At 57.7% G+C, this 22,309-nt stretch overlaps 3 protein-coding genes across 3 annotated transcripts in view; 1 reads left to right on the plus strand and 2 right to left on the minus strand.

Annotated features, from left to right (window-relative positions):
* Nucleotides 1–1,331, minus strand: part of CSK (C-terminal Src kinase) — a 12,306-nt gene extending 10,975 nt beyond the window's left edge. The window contains exon 1 of the mRNA XM_041418949.1: nucleotides 1,313–1,331. The gene's annotated coding sequence lies outside the window, so the exon portion shown is untranslated. The remainder of the gene's footprint in view (nucleotides 1–1,312) is intronic.
* Nucleotides 1,332–6,807: 5,476 nt separating this feature from the next.
* Nucleotides 6,808–13,046, minus strand: LOC121343330 (cytochrome P450 1A5-like). Its single transcript, XM_041418378.1, has 7 exons — nucleotides 12,939–13,046; nucleotides 12,802–12,897; nucleotides 9,600–9,938; nucleotides 8,866–8,992; nucleotides 8,261–8,350; nucleotides 8,052–8,175; nucleotides 6,808–7,114 (listed from the first exon to the last, which is right to left on the minus strand). The coding sequence occupies exons 1-7, from the start codon at nucleotides 13,044–13,046 to the stop codon at nucleotides 6,808–6,810; spliced, it is 1,191 nt and encodes a 396-aa protein (XP_041274312.1).
* A 628-nt stretch (nucleotides 13,047–13,674) lies between these two features.
* LOC121343331 (cytochrome P450 1A4-like) lies at nucleotides 13,675–21,765 on the plus strand. Its single transcript, XM_041418379.1, has 7 exons — nucleotides 13,675–13,914; nucleotides 15,494–16,363; nucleotides 17,379–17,505; nucleotides 17,755–17,844; nucleotides 17,930–18,053; nucleotides 18,476–18,562; nucleotides 21,090–21,765. Exons 1-7 carry the CDS (start codon nucleotides 13,675–13,677, stop codon nucleotides 21,394–21,396), a joined length of 1,845 nt encoding a protein of 614 aa, XP_041274313.1. The 3' UTR covers nucleotides 21,397–21,765.
* The last annotated feature ends 544 nt before the right edge of the window (nucleotides 21,766–22,309 follow it).

The following is a 22,309-nucleotide window of genomic DNA, read 5'->3' on the forward strand; positions in this document are numbered from 1 at the left end:
GGGCGAGGCGCGGGGGTCCCGGGGCGGCGGGGCCGGAGGGACGGACCGAGGGAGGGAGGGAGGGAAGGAGGGACGAAGGGAGCGGCGCCCGGAACCGGAGCGCCCCGAGCGCAGCGCGCATGCGCCGCGAGCACCGCGCCGGCGGCGGGGCGGGGGCACCGGGAGGAGCGCGGCGCCACCTGGTGGCCACCGCCGGCAGCGCCACAAACCGGGGACAGCGGGGACAGCGGGACCCACAGCGGGGACAGCGGGACCCACAGCGGAACGGCAGGGACAGCGGGGACAGCGGGACCCACAGCGGGGACAGCGGGGACAGCGGGACCCACAGCGGAACGGCAGGGACAGCGGGGACAGCGGGACCCACAGCGGGGACAGCGGGACCCACAGCGGAACGGCAGGGACAGCGGGGACAGGGGTACCCGCAGCGCGGACGGGACACGCACCGGGAGCCGGACCCGCACCGAGAACGGCAGCAGCACTGGTACCCGCACCGGCACTGGCATCCCCACAGGCACCGGGACCGGCATCGGGTAGTGGGACCCGCACCGGCAATGGGAACGGCTCCCGCACCGGGAATGGGAGCGGGAGCGGGAGCGGGACCCGCAGCGGGAACACAAACGGGAGTGGCAGCGGGAGCCGGACCCGCACAGCGAGCGGGAATGGAACAGGCAGCGGCAACGGGACCCGCACTGGGAACGGGACTGCCACCGGCGCCTGCATGGGGACAGATAAAGGGACCCGCACCTGCACCGGAACGGCACCTGCACCGGAACGACACCGGCACCGGGATCCGCACTGGGAACGGGACCCGCACCAGGAGCAGCACGGGGACCGGGACCGACCCTCGGTTCCTGCCCGGTGTGTGCTCACACGGGTGCAAAGTAGTACTGAAATGATGCTAAAATGCCAATAAAAGAATAAAAAGCGTTACAAAGTCTGCAGTAAATAACAATAAAATGGTAAAATGACAATGAAAAATAATAACATTATAATATAATATAATATAATATAATATAATATAATATAATATAATATAATATAATACAATAATATAATATCTTTAAGGTCTCTTCCAACCTAGCCCACTCCTTGATTCTGTGGTCCTAGGAGATATTATATGTAGAATTATTGTTATTAATAGTAACAATACTGCAATAAAATTGCTCAAATAGCTAATAATATATAGCATGACATCACATAAACACATCAGAGAGCATAACGTATTATAATGTCATATAGCGACACGATATGACATCGTAACATAGAATAAATTAATAGAATTAATAGAATGAATAAGTGATCTTTAAGGTACCTTCCAACCCAACCCTTTCTCTGATTCCATGGGGACAAAGGGACCGCAGGGGACAGGGAAGGTCGGGGTGCAGCACCAGGGAGATCCCAGCAGCCACGGGAGCGGGACGCAAAGCCCAGCCCAATTTTAGGAAGCACATCCTTGCTCCAACAGCGCGCAAGAAAGATCCAGGGACGCGTTACTGGGGTGAGCCCCGAGTTCCCCCCGGGGCCTGGAATGTTCCTCTGGCCTCGGGGAGGTGTGGAAGGGGCTCCATCCTCTCCCAGGCTCCTTCTGGGAGGAACTGAAAGCAGCTGGAAGTGCATCAGCAGTGCGCCCGCGGTCACCGAGCCACGCACCCGCCCTGCCCTGCCCGGTCACGGAGAGTTTGGGGTGGCTGGGAACCGGAATTCCACAAAAATCCTCAGCACGGCACCGCTGGAGCCTGGAGCCCCCTCCCCGGTGGGGAAAACCCGGGCACAGACCCAGCTGGGTGGGGAACGGTGCCCGGCCCTGGGTATTCCCGGTCCATCTGACCGAGGAACGGGGAAATACTCTGCCATCGGGATTTCTTCTTGCCCCGGCAGCCCCAAGAGCCTCAGCATCCCCCGGGCTGGCTGCAAGGACCGTGAGGGGTTGCTCTGAGGCTGCTCCGTGCGGGGATTCCAGTCCCGGCCGGATTTTTTCCCTGGAAGGGTCTCGGTTTGAGGGTGGGTGATGCCCTGGCTGGAAGGGAAGGATGGATCCGCGGGCAGCGAGGCTGGAATGGACATCTCCAGGAGAGGGGGCCCTTCAGCCGGCTGCAATCGGCAGGGAAACAGAAAATAAAGAAAAGGGGGGGAAATGCAGCAGAGGAGGAGCTGAGGGTGAAATCCCAGCGGAGTGAAGGATGGAAAATCGCCTGCCCGGCTGGTCGGCTCCGAGCTCGGAGCCCCCGAGGGATTCCGGCAGCGCGGGGCGATGAGAGGGGCGGCGGGGAAAGGGACGCGATCCTGCCGGGATCTACGAGACAGTGCAGGATCGCAGGCGGTGGCTGGGAACAGCCGAGTAAAGCCAGCGCGACAGCTCCCGGCTCATTCCAGCCCGGAGAATTCACCTTCCAGCCGGAAAAGCCCCGAAGGGAGCCGGCTTTGGCCGGTTCTGCGGCTCCCAGGGCTCCGGGGGCTCTGCGGGATGCGGGACGCTCTGCAGGGGGGTCCGTCTCCGACAGATCCCCCTCCACAAATGTCCCTCTTGGCAAAAAAATGTCCCGACAGCGGTAAAGCCCGGCGCTGCTCGGTGCCACCGGCGGAGCTGTGTCACAGGTGCCACCGGAGGGCGTTCGGGGACAGCAGTGCTCCAGAGAGTTAGGATCCTGCTCCCTCCATCCCAATCCTGCCTCCCGGGGTGCCTCTTCCCCCATGCCAACCCCAAATCCCTCTCGGGTGTGAAGAACAGCCTCATTTCAGGGCTCTCCTGGGCAGCCCTCGTTCCCGGGATGGTTTTAATTAAGGTGAGCAGGCTGGGGACGCTGGCTGTCAGCAGGTGGCTTTTCATACCCGGGGTGGGACACCCGCCCTCTGCCTGTGTCCCCCACCCTGACAGCACCAGCCCTGCTCTACCCACCCTGCTGGGGCTCAGGGAGATGATTTTAGGGGTGAGAGTGGGGCAGACAACTGGGACCTGTTGCTGTGGGGGGGACATGAGATCCTGTGCCTCTGTGTGACCCCAGCTCCCACTGCTATGCTGCCACCAGGGCCAGCCTTGGGGACACCCAGGGGACAGCCAGCCCCGAGTGCATCCCAGCTCTCCAGCCCACATCCTGCACAGTCTGAGGGGCATCCACCATCCCGGAGGCTTTTGGCTCACACTGCCAGTGCTCGTGGGAGCTGGTGGCCCCTGGTGCTCTCTTAGCCCATGGAAAATCCTGCCAGGGTGGGTGTGCAGCCAGGTTTGAGGGAATTCCTGGAATCCCAGAGCTTTTCCTGAGCAAGGCTTTGCGTGCAGGGAGGAGCTATCTCTCATCTCTGCTGTTCCCTTCTCAGCCTGGGGACAAACTCCATCCTTGCCCTCTTTCCTGCCCTCTGATTCACAGGTACCTTGTGCCTGCTATGGCACAGGGCAATCGATCAGCACAAACTCAGCCTCCTTCCCACCAGGAGGAGGGAGGGCAGGGTGGCAGGAGGGAAAAGGGTCCAGGTTGATTTGGGAGCACTGCTGGAGCAGAGCCATGTGCTGGGTTTAATGTGCCCAGCTCCTTTGGATCCAGCTCTGCTCCACCCACAGGTCCAAGCAGGATGGATTGGAGAACCAGCAGCTTCCTCACCCAACAGCTCCAGCACCCCAGCAGCTGCTCAGGGAGGCTGAGCAGAAATTTTTATTCCTCCCAAAAGGCAGAAACCAGTGTGGAGTTCTGTGCCTGTGGAGATGCAAAAAAAAAAGATGGTGTTGGGGGGTTTTCCTCTGTCACTAGTGCTGGGCACAAACAGCAAAAGTGAGACACAGACTTATTAATCCCCACGGGGAGATGACTCCTGATGACAGATCCCAAACAGCCAAAGGACAGAAATTAGAGATGCAGGGTTCACTTTTAATTGGGAAGGCTTTTGGGTGTTAGAGCAACTCCTCTCTTCCACCCAGGACAGTCACAAGTGGCTGTTCTGGCTCATTTTGGGGCCAGGGGCTGACTTCCCTAGAGAGGAGATGCCACCAGCCGAGTGCTGGCATCAGGCAGGTGTCCAGCCAGAGGGAGAAGCCTGTGTCTGCCCAGAGCTTTTCCTGCAGGAATGAGGGTGCTGGGAGCATTTGGAAGTGGTGCTGGAGCCCTGCTGCCATGGCTGGACTCATGACTCACTTTAAAACCAACCATAAAAGCAATTTTCCATGGAATGATCAAAGCTTCCCTGGCTTATCACCACCCCGATTCCAGTAACAAAACCGGGTGCTTGCAGACTGCCCGGGGAGTAATTGGAGGGCTTAATTGAGGAAGGTCATTAGGGGCAGGCAAAGATAGGGGAGCTGGAGCCTCTCACCTACTGTGAGTTGCTGAGGTTTTCACAGCAGCGATGGTGAAAAGGAGAGGTTCAGGCTGGATAACAGGGAAAGGCGCCTCGCCCAGAGGGTGGTGGGGCACTGAACAGGGATGGGCACTGCCCCAACAGCTCCAGGAGTGTTTGGATAATGCTCTGAGGCACAGGGTGGGATTGTTGAGGTGTCTGTACAGGGGCTGGATTGATGACCCTTGGGGTCCCTTCCAGCTCAGGAGATTCCATGCTGTGATTTTCTGGACTAGAGCAGGAAAGCTGGGGCCTCTCCTGGGGTCTGGCCTGTTGGAAAGGATGTCCAGGGAGTGGTGAACATGCAGGGGTTTCAGACCAAGGTCTCAGGGGTCCCTCCTGCCTTTGCAGAATGCCTGGAAAGTTCTTCCACAGCTCCAGGGGATGATTCCAACGGCATCAGGAGAGGGAGAGGTGCTAAATGTAGGCAGGGAGTTATAAATTGGCCGCTCTGCCTCACGCCTCATGAAGAGAAGGGAAGGATAATTTCTCTGCCCATTCCTCTCTTCTCCATCCTCTTCCCTTCCCCTGCTCCACCCTGACACAGAGGTGACTTCTTCAGCTCTCCAGGAATGGATCTTGGGTAGTCTTCCCACCAGCAAGAGGCTGGGAGTTGTCTGTACCACAGTTGTTAATATTAAGCTGCTTATCTGCCCCAGGGCTATAAAACTCTCATCTGCAAGGAGGGGGAAAGAAAATCCTTATGTTCTTTCTATCTGCTCCTGCTTATTGCAGCCTTATCAGCACACCCAGCCAGCCTTTGGGGCACAGGAGTCATGCAAAGTCTGCAGCAAAAGAGGCTGTGTCCCACAGCGGGGCCAGCATTGCGTGTCCCCACAGGGCCAAGTCCACCCCACGGGGACAGCATGGCACTGATGAGGCCCCAGCAATCTCACTGCTCTTCTGAGTCACCAGGTTAGGCACTGAGGTGCACCTCCAGTGGATGATATCCTCTTTCCCTGCAGCAGGAGAATGCTGGCTTTGGGATGTCCCTTGTGGGAAGAGGGTTTGGGATTTTGGTGCATTGATCTGTGGGATGTCCCTAGTGGGAAGTGGGTTTGGGATTTTGGTGCATTGATCTGTGGGATGTCCCTTGTGAGAAGTGCATTTTGGACTCTGATGCATTGACCTGTGTCCTTGTCATGGTGGAACAGTTATTTGGCTGGTGAACCTTGTGAGTTGTCCTAAAGCATCCTTCCACATTTTTTCCAACGCCTCTGGGAGCCTGCAGCAGGTTTGGACCTTCCCCTCCGGTGCTTTTCCCACAACATTGGGATCATGATGTTAAACGGGGAAGACAAAGTTGGTGTGATGCCAACAGCTGCTTGTGCAGGCTCAAAGAATTCGGGTGGCTCTGAGGCTGTGTCACCTCGGTGTTCCACCACAAACTGGTGACCAAGCAGGGCCTGGACACACAGAGTCACTGCTTTTCCCCCAGGCTGGTTTAGCAGGTCTGGACAAGCCAGGATCTCCCTGAATTCTTGGGCAATCCGCTTCCCCACTCTCTTCCCCACCACGCTTTCATCTCTGCCTCTTCTGGGAAGCTTTTGTGCAATGCCTGGTGAGTGATTGGCATTTGGACATGGCAGGAGCTCGGGGTCTGGGGCTGTGGGGGCAGAACCCTCTCCTGGGAATGGGTGCAGGACAGAGTGTGCTGAACCAGGGCTGTGCTTGTCGCTGTGTCATCGCTGCCAGGTGCTGGTGTTGGCTGGGGTGGCTTTGCGTGCAAAGCTGGGAAAAGGAGGCATCTGGCTCTGCTGGCACAGGCTGACTGGCAGCCAATGTAAACTCTTGGGTTTGAGCTGAAGCAATTCCTGGGTCTCATTCTCTTCCTGCCGTAAAAACACCTTTGTTCCAGCCCGGAACAGCAGCAGTTCTGCTTTCCCAGCAGCCAGGGCTGAAGGTGTCCTCCCTTGTGTCCTTCCTTGTCTCCTCCCTTGTGTCCTCCCTTGTCCTCCAGGGCCACTACCGACTGTGGTGGAGGAGGAGGATGAAGGCTCAAGTTGCTCCTGGGGAGGTTTAGATATTGGGAAAACTTCTTCACCGTGAAAGTGGTCAGTGGTGGAGTCACCATCCCTGGGGGTGTTAAAACATGTGGCACATGGGGACATGGGCTAGTGGCGGCCCTGGCACTGCTGGGCTTGACAATAATAAAGCCTTTTCCAACTTAAACAATCCTAAAATTCTGTAATTCTGAAACACCAATGGGGGCTGTGGGGTTATGGCATGGGTTGGCTGTCCTGTGTCCATCAGAGAGTGACTCCCAAAGGACACAGTCCAAGACTGGGTGTGGTGGAATAGCCAACATTTAATGGAATATCCAACACTAGAAACACCAGGAAAGAAAACGGGCAAAAACTGCTAGAAAACGAAGCAGATAAAGCAGAAGTCCCGATGGTTTCAGTTTATTCCATCACCCCCAAAGTCGTTCCAGACCCAGCTCTGCTGCCAGGACACCCTGGGGCTGTCTGCTCCCACCGCTCAGCTCCTGCCCTTCGTGGGGAAGCGCTGCCTGACCTGGAAGTGCTCACACCTCTTGTGCTTCAGGGACAGTCCATAGAGCGGGGTCATGTCCACCCTGCCGCCCTCGCAGACGCTGAACTCCAGCTGCTGGAGCAGCGTGGCCAGGAAGAGGAACACCTGCCACCTGGCAATGTTCTCCCCGATGCACCTCCTCTTCCCCAGGCCAAACAGCAGCACCTTCTCACCCTCCTCTTTGTTCACTTTGGTCCCGTCAGCGCTGAGGAAACGCTCGGGGTGGAAGGTGTCTGGGTCCTTCCAAAGCTTCCTGGAAGGGAGAACATCGGGTGTTGAGATGGTTTCTCCTGGTCATGGGTGTGGGGGGGACACTGGAAGGTGGGAACTGTCGGGAAGAACACGCCTGATGGTTTGCCACCATGGGAGGGGCCCTGTTTGTCACTGCAGGAGGGGACCTGTCTGTCAGCAGAGGAAAGGACCTGTTTGCCAGCACAGGAGGGTTTGTGCTTCACACGGTACTCACTCGTCATGGTTCACTTGCCACTGGTTGATGAACATGCAGCGATCCTTTGGGATGAAGTAGCCGTTCAACACCGTGTCCTTGGTGGTGCTGGGGAGAGAAAAGATGGAGAGTTGGGCAAGCCCAAAGGTTCTTCTGCATCCTCAGGGGAGTGTCAGGCTGCTCCTGAAGGGTGTGACCCAAAGGGGTGCTTTTGTGGGGACAGCTGTGTCCTCCACGAGCCGTAACATGGTGCCTCAAGGCCACCTTGTCTCTGAAACAGCTCTGCCAGCCCACCGCCATTCATCACTGTCACTTTTGTTGTGCTGAAGGGAACACAGGTGGAAAGAGAAGTGAGAGGAGATCCACAGCTCCTGACAAGTCAAAGCCCAGCGAGTCCTGCAGGGGTTTCATCTTCAAAGACCTATTTGTGCCCTTAGGACTGGCTAGGAAATACCCCAGATTGTATTCTGGAGGTTTAACAGTCTTGTTGAACCTCTTTCCTCCAGCAGAAAAATTCCAGTTTCACTTCACAGCTCATTCCAGATGAGTTGTGATGTGGTTCCTCCCAAGGCAGGAAGAAATATAAACCCAGGGGTGTTCTGCCAGCAAAGGTTTGTGGGGTGAAACCACCCTCAAAACAAAGGATTCAACCCCAGAAGGACAACAAGATGGAATATTTCCCCTTCACAGGGATCAACTCCCTTCCAAAAACCCCAAATGAGGTGTCAGCCACTCCAGCCCGTACCTGTGTGGGATGGTGAAGGGCAGGAAGGAGGAATGCCTGAACACCTCCAGGATGAAGGCTTCCGTGTAGGGCAGCGTGCCCCGGTCCGACAGCCGCGGCCGCCTCTCCCGCCCGATGGTCCGGTCTGGGGGAGTGGAGCAGGAAGAGGCTCAGGACCAGGGCTGAGCACAGAGCTCTTGGCCCCGGAGGGATGTGGGTCATGGACTCACCCAGCTCTTCCTGGATCTTCTTCTGGATGTTGGGGTTCGTCACAAGGTACATGAGGCTCCAGGACAGGGCTGTGGTCACGGTGTCGAAGCCTGGGCAAAGAGGATGGGGTGTGGGTGAGCTCAGCACAGCACCCACCCTGGCCTGCAGGCTGACCATCACACAGGGCAGTCTGGGCTGGCTGAGGAGGCAGGGGACGTCCTGGACATGCTGCAAGGCTTGGGGTTTTATTCTGTCATAATAAACTTTGCTAAAATATTCTGCTCTCTCAGCCTGTCCCGCTCCTGGTTTGTGTCAGGTTTGTACAGCTTCTCCAGAATTGGAGGAATTTCCACAGAAAGGTGAATCAGCCCACAGACATCTCCCTCAGCCAGGAAAAAACACTGGATTGTGAGGATCAGCTGAGCTATATAATCATGCCCTTCACTTTTCCTGAGCTGAGGTCCCAGATTGGTCTCTGGAGGTATCCCTGGAAGGTCCAGTGAGCAGGAGAGCGAGAGCTTAGACCCAAACCAGCTGCCTGGTGCGGGACAAGGAAGGATCAGACAGGAGGAGCTGGAGAAAACCTGAGATCATCTGCCAGAGCTGAGGAAAGGTGGGAAGATACCTGCTCCAAAAAGGTCATTCACGAGGTTGACGATCTTCTCCTTGGGGATCTGTGTGGCCGTGTTTGTTCCTATTTTTTTGTCCAGGCACTGCTCAATGAGGGAGTCCGTGATGTCCCGGATGTTGTTCTGAGAAGAAGAGGGGACAAGGTGATGGAGCAGGACTGCAGAGGGGTGGGTGCTCCTGGGCAGCCCCACCTGGTGCTGGGGGAACCTGGGGTCACATGAGCTCTGGGGAGCATCATCTCTTAGCTCCCGGGGTCCTTGTGTGGAAACAAGGAGAGGGTTCTCCAAGGAACCTGAGGTTCAGTCACCAGACTGGCCACACCACACAGGGAAGGGAGGAGATGCTGAGAGGCTCATGAAGGTGAGACCAGGGAGATTCAGGTGGGACATCAGGAAAAGGTTCTTCTCCCAGGGAGTGGTGGGGCTCTGCCCAGGCTCCCCAGGGAAAGGTCACGGTCCCAAGGCTGCCAGAGCTCCAGGATAGTTTGGACAACGCTGTCAGGGATGCTCAGGGTGGGATTGTTGGGGTGTGTGTGCAGGACTAGGAGATGGACTGGATGATCCATGTGTGAGCCAACTGAGGATATTCCATGATTCTACAATACCCAATGATTCTGTGAGAAGGAGGACTGGGGAGAGACAATGGCCATTGCTGCTTGGCTGCCAGAACACAAACACCTTGCTGATAGAGAGGGGAAGGAGAGCAAGTGAGGGTCCTGCAAGCTCTTACCTCGTCGTAGGTCTCGTAGTGCTCCTTGACCCTCTTCTGCAGGAAGCTGACCAAGTACCTGTTGAAATCTATGAACAGCTTCATGCGGCGGCTGGGCAGGTAGCGCAGCACGGGGATGAAGTCGGCGGGGTTGCCAGCAGCAGTTACATCAGTGAACTCCTCAGTGGAATTCACCAGGCTGAGCAGCTCCTGGTCCTCGTGCTCGTAGCGCTTGCCAAAGCACATGGCACAGATGACGTTGGCCACCGACACCACCAGGTACCGGTAGGGCTCAAACCTCTTGTCCTCCTCCATCAGCTGCAGGAACTTGGCGACCAGGTACTCGGCCTTGTCTGTCTCCTACCTGGTTGGTTTTAGGCTCCCAACAGGGATTGGCACTGGGAGCAAGGGGGAATCCTCCTCTGTCTCCTCAACCTTCTTCTTCTGTCACCTCGTTCTCCTCTACCTGATTCTTCTCCTGCCACCTGGATGTCCACGGCTGTCAAAGCTCTCCCTTCACTGCACCACTGGGTATTTATCTCCCCCCTCCTGCTGCGAACGCACTTGGGAATAGCTACCCATTAACGAACGGGGCTGATCCTGGCTGGAGCCTGCCCAAGAAGCCAGGGAAGAGCCTTTCTCCCCTCCAGCAGGCTCTGGGCCATGAATGGTGACTTCACCTGGTCAGGGCCATGGAGCCTGCTGTGGGAGGCAGAAGGGGGTCCCCAGGACAGGGAGAAAGAAGGGGGTCCCTAAAGACTGCCTTGGGGAGGACGTAGGACGTTGGCAGCATTGCTTGCCTACGGAATGTGGGTGCCAGGCATTTCCCCAAAAAAACTTTTCTGGGCTGGCCAGACTGTTCCCAGCTGCCAGAGAGCTGTCACCTCCATGGCCATTCTGGAGGTGCTGGGAGCTGCAGGCTGTGAGCGAGGGGACACGTTTGTGACAAGGCATCTACAGCCATCCTCATCCATCCCTGGGGAACCGTCGGGCAGGTGCCCTGTCCCGGGAGCGGTGGCGGCGGGATCATCCGGGCCAGCGGCAGAGCCAGGCTCAGGTTAACGATTGGCCAGGTTTGCGTGAGAAGGCGGCTGGCTCGCTTCCCCTGGCTCCTCCGGGGCAAACAGGCAGCGAGGAGGAGGAGGAGGAGGAGTGGCGGGGCAGAGGGGAGGAGGTGAGCCCGGCAGATAGGAGAGGTGAAGGGGCAGCACGGGGCAAGGCTGGGGCAGTTCATCCCTCCAAAACATTGGGTGACACCCGACAGGGAAATGCTCGAGCCAACGGGGCTGCTTCTCCAGGCGGGGCAAAATTCAGGGCAGTTTGGGAAGTGCAGCTGGGATGAGCAGGAATGAGCCGAGTTTGGGGGTTTGGCCCAAAGTTTCCTTCAATCTTCGAAAATTCCGGGGGGAATTTGGCCCAGGTAAAAGCTGAGCTAATATTTAATAAAGGCTTTCAACATCTGGTCTAATAGGGCTCGTTAATAACAATGACGCCGTTCATTAATGTTTGGCAAGTGCAATTACAAAACTCCGGCTGCTAATATTCCTGCTGATAATTCCCGGGAATGCCGCAGCCCTCCCGGCCCCGGCAGGACCCTTGGGAACGCTTTTGGGGAGGCAGGCTGCAGGAGCAGGGTTTGTGCGGCGGGCTGCATCCTCCCATCCCTATGGATCTACCCGAACCCATTGCATGGGGTAGGGTTGGGGCTGGGGGGGCTGAGTGACCCCCAGCAGCATTTCAGACCTTGTGCTGATGCTGAACCCACCCACTCCTCATCCATCGCATCCCAAAGCTCTGGAGAAGTTGGGGAGAGTCCCGGAGAGGTTCCCCAGGACCCTCTTCCACCCCGTCCCAGCTCTCCCCCGTAGCTGCCAAGCCTTGCGAGGGCAGAGTGCCTCCTGATGAGAGCAGCTTTAAGAGCTGCTGCCTTGCGTGCCAGGCAGCCTCACACCCCCAAAACACCCTCAGCCCCGGCCGCCGCCCCTCGCTGAGCCCGTGGATCCCCGGAGCTGCCTGGGGCAGCCGCGGGGACGCTGCCAGCCCCCTGTCCCTGCCGGGTGTCGCTGTCCCCTCCGTGGGTCACCACCCCCCGGGATCGGGCTGTGCGTGCAGGGACAGGGGGAGCGGCAGGGTGACGGTGCCCGCAGGCACGTGTGGCACGGCATGCGTGGCACGAGCACGCGCCCACGCACGAGGGGCACGGAGCTGTGCGGGACACGGAGGGGGCTGGCAGCCCCGAGCCTGTCCCCGCACACCGATGGGCTCCGTGCGTGCAGGGCGCGTGTGCGGGGACAGGTGTGCGGGGACACGGCGTGGGCGCTCGCACACGAGCGGGAGGGACGCGGGGGCACTCGGACAGACACACAGAGCGTTGTGCCCGGTGTTGTACGAGGTGCCAGAGCCATCCCCTGACGAGTGTCCGGAGCCGTGGAGCACCTTTGTGACATTCGTGGTCAGCAGCCCCGCAGCGCGGGGCGCCTCTCGGTGTCGCCTGGAGCTATGAGGGGACATTTCAGGTGGCACTCCCCTCTCTCCCTCTTCTCGTGGCTGGAAAGGGCTGGGATGGCAGTGTCCCATCGAGGGGACACAAATTACAGGGGCAGTGCCGTCCCCTCGCAGGTGATGCAGCATCCTGCGGCAGAGGGCACCCCTGTTGACACCGATGATTGTCCCCAATGTTGGGACCCCCCACAAGCTCGCCAGCCCGCAGCCAGCCGTGGGGGGAGCTGCTCCTCAGCTGCTCCGGCGCCGCCTTGACCCCGGGCCAGGCTCCTGGACGGGAGGCCACCGCCCTGGTCCTTTAAAAACCATTTCCCCCCCCACCCACCCATAGCGTGACTGCGAGTGACCAGCACGGCCCTCCCGGGTCTGGCCAGAGCCCCTTCGCACGCGATGTCCCTAATGCCACCTCTGGGACCCCTCGGCGGGGCGGACCCCCTGGCCTATCTCCCACCTCGTGGCGGCTGGGCTGGGAACGAGGATTGCGGGCGGAAGGGACAGATTTTGGGAGCGGGCTGCTCCCCCTTGTCCTCCCTGCAGGGCAGGACCTGGCCTGTCACCCCGCGGGGAGCGGGGGTGCAAACTCTGCCCGAGCTCCCCTTCTGACCCGAACACCCGCCCCTCCCTCCGGCTGCACCCTGTGCCCCATCCCAACCCCACCTCGCCCCTCGGGTGGCCCTGTCCCCAGGGGACAGAGGTGACACAGGGCACGACGGCTTCTCACGCGAACCTGGACAATCTTTAACCGGGCCGGGGCAGCCAGGGCCGTGACCCCCCCGGTCTGCCCCGCCGCCCACGTCCCCGCGGGGTCCCTGTGGAGCTGTGGGGTGGTCCCGCAGTGCGAGGTGGGGGGAGACGCACGGAGCCGGTGGCCGCCGCTCTGCTCACGGGGCACACGGGCGGCGGGACGGGCACGGCCCCGCGGTGGTGCGCGATCGCTGAACCCCTCGGTGGGCGGTCCGCCCTCATCCCCGCGTGTTCGCGGAGCCCCGAGGGGGCCTGAATCCCTCAACCCCCCCCCNNNNCCCCCACCCCCGGCCCGCACGCCGCTGCCCGGGGCGTTTTCCCACGCTGCCGCTGTCCCCGCGGCTCCGGACACCGCGGATGTCCCGGGGCTGCGGGCAGCGGGGCGGGGGGCGCGGCCGTGGCTGTACGGAACCCTCTGGGTCTGGGGGTGAGCAGGGCAGCCGGGCCGGCCCCCGGTGGGGGGGTCCTGGGGAAGAGCGGGGCTCGGGACCGGCGCCTTTAAGATCCTGCCTGTAGCGTGACTGGAGTGACCGGAGCGGTGCGGGTTTGCCCAAACATCCCGCCCTCTTCGCACGCGATGCCCGCCCCGGGTTGGAACCCACGGGCGGCACCGACACCCCCCCACCCCCGCACCCCACGCCACGACTTATCGGGACCCCCTTCCCTTCCCTGACAGTCCCCCCGCCCGCCTCGCAGCCTCCCCCCCGGGGATACGCGGGGAGCGGGGGTCCCGCACCCCACGCGTGGGGGGAACCCCGGGGATGGGGGGGGCGTGGGGGGGTCCGGGGAGTTCTTGGGGAGTTGGGGGTCACGTGACAGGAGGCGGCCTGGCCAATCAGCTCGCGGGGCGATGCATATAAAGCAGGAGCCGCGGGCAGCGGGCACCTGTCGCGGGATCGCCCCTCCCGCCGCTCCGCACCGCTCCTGCCGAGGTGAGTACCGGAGAGCCCGGACCGCCATGGACGGGGGCTGGGGGGCTCTTCCAGCACCCCCGGGTGATGGACAGCCCCGCCGTGGGCTGTGCTGCTTTTCCGACCGCAGCAGCATCCTCTCTCCACCTGCTGGAAGGAGGTTTTGGGGGGACCTGGCGGTAATGCTCCCCTCGCGGGTCCTGCGCTGCCAAGGGCTGCGAAGGGGTCCCGGCTGGGCGGCACCGGCTGCTTGCAAGGTCCCCGGAGCCCCCCTGAATCTCCCCCGCAGATGTCCCGTGGGTGGCTGTGGCACCCTGCCAAACCCGAGGGAAGGGGGGATTTGACAGTCAATCTCCTCCCAGCCCTGCTCGGGGCTTTCAGAAGGATTTCTTCCCCTGAGGAGCTGGGAGCTGGGCTTGGTGATCCTTAGGAGTCCCTTCTAACTCGGGGGACTCAATGATTCCATGGTTTCTGACAGAGCTGGGAGTGGGGTGCACCCATCCCGCTGGCCCCTGCTGTAGGCAGGGTTATTTTTCCACACCATGGATCTCAGGGACGATTCCTGGCACTGCTGTGTTTCATGTGCTGGTGAGTGGTGGCAGCTCGGTGATCCTCAAATCGGGATCAGCTCTCCTCTAGCCAAGAGCTCTGGAAAAAAACTTCGAGGAGAAAAAAAAAATCCTGTGGTTAAGAGAGCACCTTTGCTTCCCTGGCACGTAGACAAAAAGTTGGGGGACCCATTCCTTCCACTTCTGGCCAGCAAAACCCCGGTTTTTAGTGTGAGTAGTTTCCTAAAGCGTGACAACTGTGGATCACAAGGGAAGCCCAGCTCTGCTCCTCTCCTGTCCTGTGCTGTCACAGCTCCAAGTGTCTCAGCCCAGAGACCAGGCCCAGCCCCTAACCCATCTTTGGTTTACTCCTGAGGATCTGCTATGGGAAAAGGGGTGCCACAAAGTCTCTGATGGGTTGAGGTCAGATTGTGTGTTTTGGTAGGTGTTGAACATGGATATAGGACCAGGAAGATCATACTTGGATGCCCCTGCTCACCCAGTGAGCTGTGTGTTCCCACAGAGCAGCCCTGTGACATCCCCAGGTCCCCCAGTATTGTGGCCAGCAGGTCCATCCTCCTGGCTGTGACTCCTGATGGGTTTGGTGGTGCTGGAAGCACATTGATGGAGGAGCTGCTGATCCTGTGCTCCTGCTTCCCTGGGATTTGCTGAGCTGCAGTTTTCCATGCCTTGTTTTCAACATTGTCTTCCGTGGGCAGGAGCCACTGCTGTGCCAGTGGGGGTTTGGGGTTTCTGTGAGGAAAGGGGTGCTGCAAAGTCTCTGACGGGTTGAGGTCCCCCTGAAGGGATGGATGGGTGTGTTGGGAGCACTCACAAGTCTCCAGGCTGTGCCGCTGGCAACCCGCAGTGCTGCAGGGGCAGCTCCATGCCCCGAGCTGCTGAAGGGCTGTCACTCCCTGTCCCTGTGTCTGTCAGGAACACCTCCAGGAGTCTCAGCCCAGAGAGCAGCCCCAGCTCCTAAGGCATCTTTGCTTTATTCCTGAGGGTTCTGCATGCCAGCCTAGGGATCTGCTGCGGGAAAGGGGGTGCTGCAAAGTCTCTGACGGGTTGAGGTCCCCCTTAAAGGATGGCTCGCCCCATCCCCCGAGGTGCTGAAGGGCTGTGGCTCGCTGTCCCTGTCAGGGACAGCCGCAGCGCTGAGCCCCTGGCTGCTGCCGGCTGTTGCCCTGAGCGCGCTCCCTTCCTTCAGGGCTGCCCGGTGCCGGCGGTGACACTGCAAGCTGCCATGTGGCCGGCGGCTCTCCCCGGCGTGGTGCCGGCCAGCGAGGTGCTGCTGGTGGCCGCGGTGTTCTGCCTGGTGTTCCTGCTGCTGCAGCGGCTGCAGCCGGCCGTGCCCGCGGGGCTGCGGCGGCCGCCGGGCCCGCGGGGCTATCCCGTGCTGGGGAACGTGCTGGAGCTGCGCGGGGACACGCACCTGGCGCTGACGCGGCTGAGCCGGCGCTACGGGGACGTGATGGAGGTGCGCATCGGCACGCGGCCCGTGCTGGTGCTCAGCGGGCTGGACACCATCCGGCAAGCCCTGGTCAAGCAAGGAGACGACTTCATGGGGAGACCCGACCTGCCGAGCTTCCGTTACGTCTCCAACGGGCAGAGCCTGGCGTTCAGCCCCGACTCCGGGGAGGTGTGGAAAGCGCGCAGGAAGCTGGCCCAGAGCGCCCTGAAGAGCTTCTCCATCGCCCCCAGCCCCACTTCGTCCTGCAGCTGCCTGCTGGAGGAGCACGTCTCCAAGGAGGCCGAGTACCTGGTCGCCAAGTTCCTGCAGCTGATGGAGGAGGACAAGAGGTTCGACCTTAACCAGTACCTGTCGGTGTCGGTGGCCAACGTCATCTGTGCCATGTGCTTTGGCAAGCGCTACGAGCACGAGGACCACGAGCTGCTCAGCCTGGTGAACCTGGGCAACGAATTTGGGGAGGTGACCGGGAACGGTCACCCTGCCGACTTCATCCCCATGCTGCGCTACCTGCCCAGCCGCGCCATGGAGGTCTTCAAGGACATCAACCGGCGCTTGAACACCTTCGTGCAGAAAATTGTGCAGGAGCACTACAGCAGCTTTGATAAGGTAAGGGCTTGGATGCTCCTGGATGGGGGTGGAGATGCCCGCACATGTCCCCTGCTGCTGGTTTTTGGCTTCCTTTCTCTGCCTCTTTTGAGGTTGGGATTGAAGGCTATTGAAATGATAGTTCACCTTCACGCTCAGGTATTTATTATTATAAATATTTATGTTACAGTTTCACTGCAGTGAGTTCTGCAGTCTTTCAGTAACAAGGCACAAAATGGCTAAGTATCTCTTGTTACAAGGTCTTTTAAGGCTAAACTATCCAATTAAGAAACGACACCTAATTACAAAATTGCCAATTACAAAATACCACCCAAACCCAGGAAGAAGGTAGAGAAGAACAACCAACCTCCGCCCTAAAACCTCCACTTGCTCTCTATATATTACCATGTTCTAAAACCCCAAACTCTGTTTTCTACCCTGTGATGTTACACACTTGTAATCAACTACACACCCATAATCCCAGGGCTGTCAATCAATTTTGGAAGTTTCTCCACAGCGCCAGGTCAAATGCAGTGCTCTCCTGAGAGTCAGAGTCTGTCAGCACACAAAGTCTAAAATTCTCAGTATCCAGAACTCCCTGCCACACCCAGTATAGCCCCTTGGAGCCTCTGAGCTGCAGTGATTCCCTCCCCGAGCCATTTGAAGCAGGTTTCCCCATCCCTGTGTGTCCATGGTGTCCCTGAGCCACCAGCTCCTGAAAGGTGCCTGTGCTCAGCTTGGGCTGGGCTATCTCTCCGGGCAGCACTGACAGAACCGCAGGACACACTCTCAAGCTGCACCAAGGGAAATTTAGGTTGAATATCAGGAAAAAGTTTTTCACAGAAAGGGTGATAAAGTTCTAGAGTGTTCTGCCTGGGGAGGTGGTGCAGTCCCCATCCCTGGGTGTGTTTAACAAAGCCTGGATGTGGCACTGGGTGCCAGGGTTCAGTTGAGGTGTTGGGGCTGGGTTGGACTCGATGGTCTTGAAGGTTTCTTCCAATCTCATCATTCTGTGTTTCTGTGAATTCTTCCCCAGGAGCACATCCGGGACATCACGGACTCGCTGATCGGGCACTGCCAGGAGAACACTGTCGGGGAGGACGCCCGCGTCCATCTCTCCGACGAGAAGATCATCCACATCGTCAACGACCTCTTTGGGGCAGGTGGGAATGTTTCTGAGGGCACCATTGGATCTTTGGGATGAATCCCAAAGCTGGAGGCTGGGTGGGGACGTGGAGCTGCTGGGCGGACCCGTTGGCCGCCTTTGGGTGTGTGGAGCTGCTGTTGGGTGCCCTCCTGAGCACTTTTTGGTGGCAGCTGATAGGGGAACAAACATCTGGAGTGGTGGAATCTAAAACACCCACTCACCTCTGCTCTTGTGGTCACTAAATGCCTCCTCCACGCCCATCCAGGCTTTGACACTGTGACCACAGCCCTGTCCTGGAGCCTCATGTACGCTGCCTTGTACCCCGACATCCAGAAGAAGATCCAGGAAGAGCTGGGTGAGTCCATGACCCACATCCCTCCGGGGCCAAGAGCTCTGTGCTCAGCCCTGGTCCTGAGCCTCTTCCTGCTCCACTCCCCCAGACCGGACCATCGGGCGGGAGAGGCGGCCGCGGCTGTCGGACCGGGGCACGCTGCCCTACACGGAAGCCTTCATCCTGGAGGTGTTCAGGCATTCCTCCTTCCTGCCCTTCACCATCCCACACAGGTACGGGCTGGAATGGCTGACACCTCATTTGGGGGTTTTGGAGGGGAGTTGATCCCTGTGAAGGGGAAATATTCCATCTTGTTGTCCTTCTGGGGTTGAATCCTTTGTTTTGAGGGTGGTTTCACCCCACAAACCTTTGCTGGCAGAACACCCCTGGGTTTATATTTCTTCCTGCCTTGGGAGGAACCACATCACAACTCATCTGGAATGAGCTGTGAAGTGAAACTGGAATTTTTCTGCTGGAGGAAAGAGGTTCAACAAGACTGTTAAACCTCCAGAATACAATCTGGGGTATTTCCTAGCCAGTCCTAAGGGCACAAATAGGTCTTTGAAGATGAAACCCCTGCAGGACTCGCTGGGCTTTGACTTGTCAGGAGCTGTGGATCTCCTCTCACTTCTCTTTCCACCTGTGTTCCCTTCAGCACCACAAAAGCGACAGTGCTGAATGGCTACTACATCCCCAAGGACACCTGTGTGTTCATCAACCAGTGGCAAGTGAACCACGATGAGTGAGTATCCCAAACCCCCCCTGCTCATCCAGGCTGCTGTGGCTGCTCTTGCCGTTCTGATCACGCCCATCCTCATGCCAGAAAATTACTGGGTCATGTACGAAAGGGCAGATTGGACCAAAAATGGTGTGGGTTTGATGCTGAGCCCAGCCTTGACTCTGCTGGGCATGGAGCTGGTCCAGCTTGACTTGGCCCCCAGTCCAGCAGCTCCCCAGCACCGGGGATTACCTAATTGGTGTGCTGCTCAGGCTGCTGGATAGTCAGGAATCAGAAAATCCTGCTGCCCAGCAGATCCTGTGATCTGAGCTGACAGCTCTGGGTGTGCTCAATGGGAATTGCTCACTCCCCTTTTTAAGGGAGAAAAATGTGGTGACGTGACTCTGTTAAAGTCGGTGGGCTCGTGTTGTGGTTGCTGATAATCAGCTTTGGGAATGATGGGGGGACTGGGAAGCAGAGCCCCTTCCTGCCCCTCCACTGCTTCCCAGAAGAGACATTCCAGCAGAGATTCAGCTAAGGCTTGATACAGGAGGGGGTTCCCAGAGGTGGTGTTTTGGATGTTTGTATCCAAACACCTCAAGAGACCAGAAACCTTCTGATAGCCCTCCTGTTCCTGCATGAGCATGGGATGGGAGTGCTGTCCTTAGGGCAGAGGGGATTCCATGTATCCCAGCAGAAATTCCCAGCTGAGACACTGTTAAATCCTACCTGGCACCTCCCAGCAGCTGCAATGGGACAGTCTGGGCAGCTCTGCTGAGAGGATTCAAAACAAGAAACCCACCCTGGTCCCCATTTTCCCTGTTTGAAGGGCTGCTGGCTGATCCCCGTGCTGAAGCTGCAGGTTCTCTGGCTGCTGGGATTAAATGGGTGGAATCAAATCCATCTCTGGTGTCTGGCCAGGCAAACACAGCCCGAGCCTGAAAGAGGGTTTCAATGGGCTGAGCTGATGGAGTCTGACATGAGTTGGTGCTGGAGATCAGGGCCAGAGCTTGCCAAGGGTGGGTTTGGGTGGTGGAGTCAGACAGTGCTGCAAAACTCCTCTCTGCAAGGAGGGGTTTGGCCACTGACCCCATTGCAGGCGGTCAGGCTGTCACAATGCCCAAGGGCTGGAACCCTCTGCTCTGGAGCTGGGATCTGGGACACCTCAGAGCCCCTTCCAGGGCCTAAAGGGGCTCCTGGAGAGCTGGAGAGGAAATAGGGACAAGGCATGGAAGGACAGGACACAGGGAATGGCTTCCCACTGCCAGAGGGCAGGGATGGATGGGAGATTGGGAATAAGGAATTCCTCCCTGGGAGCGTGGGGAGGCCCTGGCACAGGAGAAGCTGTGGCTGCCCCTGGATCCCTGGCAGTGCCCAAGGCCAGGCTGGATGATGATATATGGTCTCTTCGAGCCAGGTCTCAAAGCTCTTGGAGATCTATATCACATCCAAGATAGCTCAGCTACCTCAGAAGGCATAAAATCAGCAGGATGGCTTCTGTGGTAGTGTTGGAAACAGAAAAGTTTTAATAAAAGGCAAAAACAAGAGGAAAAACCAAGCCATGTGCAAGAGGCTCCTGGTAAAACACCTCACAAAAGCCATTAGTTTCTTGGTTCTCTTCTTTTTCTAGTAAATTACTCAGGCTGGACTTTTTGGCTCCTGTCCAGTTAGCTGTCCTTAAGTTTGAGATGAAGTCCCTCAGGTCTTCTTTGCTAATTGAGGAAAGAAACTTCTGGGCTTTTTTCCTTTTTAAAAAGGAGACAAAGGATGGTTGGTCACTCCGTCAACAGAGGGCACATTCCTATGGCTGGACAGGACTCGGAGTACCCTGGGATGGTGGAAGGTGTCCCTGCCACGGCAGGGGGTGGCAGTGGACGAGCTGTTATGTGACCCTGTGACCAAAGCCTCAGGAGTGTCCCCTCTGTGTCCTAGTGTGAAAAATGCATATTTTATGACTGGCTTTTTGCAAATATTAAAATGAATATTGTACGTGTTATGTTAGAAAGTTATGCTGTATTAATTTCCTTAAGTAGTGTGTTAAATATAGGTCTAGGTTATAGCATAATGTTAAAATAGAAACTATGCTAGGTAAGGCACTTTTTTCTAAAGAAAGGACACGCACTGAGATAGCAGCCACAGGACACCTAAATCTTTCAGAGAAAGGGAATTTATTGCTCCATTTATCAGGAGAAAACTAACTTCTTCCTGCCTCACTCAGCTGTTAGGATTCAGAGGAAGAAGTTGACACTGACCAGACAGAATCCTGTGTTTGAATGGAATTTATGCATCATGTATGATGTGTATGAACATGCAACAGGCTGTCGTTTTTAAGGGTTAATCCTCTGTTAACGTGGGTCCTTTTTTGGGCTTATTTTGCCCAGAAAAAGGTGCCCGGACGTCCGCAACTCTTTGTTTTAATTGTCTTGCGCTGTCCTACTCTCAATTGTTCAAATTTTATTACTCTAATTACATTACTAGTTTTATAACAATTATTTTGCCGTTCAACATTTAAAAATTCTGCAACCAAGCTCTGGGCGCTCCTCACACGCAGGACGCTGTGGAAGGAGCCCTCAGCCTTCAGGCCCGAGCGGTTCCTGAGCGCGGCGGGGACGGAGCTGAGCCGCACCGAGAGCGAGAAGGTGCTGGTCTTCGGGCTGGGCAGGCGCCGCTGCATCGGGGAGACCATCGGCCGCTGGGAGATCTTCCTCTTCCTCACCACGCTGCTGCAGCAGCTGCACTTCAGCCTGCGGCCCGGGGAGCACGTGGACATCACCCCCCAGTACGGGCTGACCATGAAGTACAAGAAGTGCGAGCCTTTCCAGATCCGGCAGCGGTTTCCCGTCGGGAGCTCTCTGTGAGCGGCTGGAGGGGCTTGGAGCTCGGCCCCTCGCTGCTCTGCTGGAGGATGGTTCCTCTCCCGGGGGTGGCAGCTCTTCCTTCCCACGTGGATGTTCCCCAGAGGTGTCTTGGAGGGAGCCAGCCTGTGGTGGGGGCGGGGTGCTGGAGGGTGGGGTGTGATGTCCTCCACCCGCCACGGGCAGCTCCCTCCATCCAAACACAAACAAACCTGCTGGTTCCTCTCAGGTGACCCTGCCCAGCCTTATCCCACGGGGTGGAATCCTCTTTTCCAGCTCCTTGCGCCACTGGGAATGGATCCTTCCTGCTGCTTCAGAAAGGTTCTGGAGCCTTCAGCAGCGCCCACCTCTAGGGGACCCATCCTGGGCGCACCCACGCACCTAAATTCCTTGAATGTAAACTCCTGGAGTGAATTCCTGAGTGTTCCTACTGATTAAAAAAAAAATAAAAAAATCCATCACCTGCTGAGCCTCTCACAAATTGAGATTTTAAATTACCTCCTGGAAAATCTCCAAGGGCTGGGAGAAAGGCACAGAGAACTGTAGGACACTCCTGGCTTTCACACTAACTCTGCACTTGCTGCCTTTTTTTAATATCAGGGGTTTTTTCCTTTATCAAGCAATAGATTTCTGTGTCCAGGTTAAGGAGCAAGGCTTTCAGGATTGCAGGAGGGGCCTTTTGCTGCGTTCAGCTGTAGCCAGCAGGAAGGTGGAGCCTCGTGGCAAACGGAGCAGCAATTCCTGCCTCTTTGTGCCTGCTTGGGATGCAGTCCTGTGCTGGGATGGAAACCACACCATATTTCTAACCCAACAAATACTTACATGAATATCTCTCGAGTCTCTTTCTCACCTTATTCCACTGGGAAATTATTTTTTTGCGGGGGAAAAACACCCTACGCCCCTCTATCATTCCTAG

Source organism: Onychostruthus taczanowskii, unplaced genomic scaffold (assembly GCF_017590055.1).
Source record: "Onychostruthus taczanowskii isolate IOZ18803 unplaced genomic scaffold, ASM1759005v1 scaffold6, whole genome shotgun sequence".
In the NCBI taxonomy this organism is placed as follows: Eukaryota; Metazoa; Chordata; class Aves; order Passeriformes; family Passeridae; genus Onychostruthus; species Onychostruthus taczanowskii.

Bases quoted from the DNA above. Each gene is read 5' to 3' on its own strand.
- LOC121343330 (XM_041418378.1), bottom strand. From the start codon at position 13,046: ATGAGGGCGGACCGCCCACCGAGGGGTTCAGCGATCGCGCACCACCGC. The intron at 8,351-8,865 runs GTATCTTCCCAC...CTCTTTGCCCAG, and splicing joins GAATGACCTTTTTGGAGCAG to GCTTCGACACCGTGACCACA. The intron at 7,115-8,051 runs GTACGGGCTGGA...TCTCCCTTCCAG, and splicing joins CCCTTCACCATCCCACACAG to GAAGCTTTGGAAGGACCCAG.
- LOC121343331 (XM_041418379.1), top strand. From the start codon at position 13,675: ATGCATATAAAGCAGGAGCCGCGGGCAGCGGGCACCTGTCGCGGGATC. The intron at 13,915-15,493 runs GTAATGCTCCCC...CCCTTCCTTCAG, and splicing joins GGTTTTGGGGGGACCTGGCG to GGCTGCCCGGTGCCGGCGGT. The intron at 16,364-17,378 runs GTAAGGGCTTGG...ATTCTTCCCCAG, and splicing joins ACTACAGCAGCTTTGATAAG to GAGCACATCCGGGACATCAC.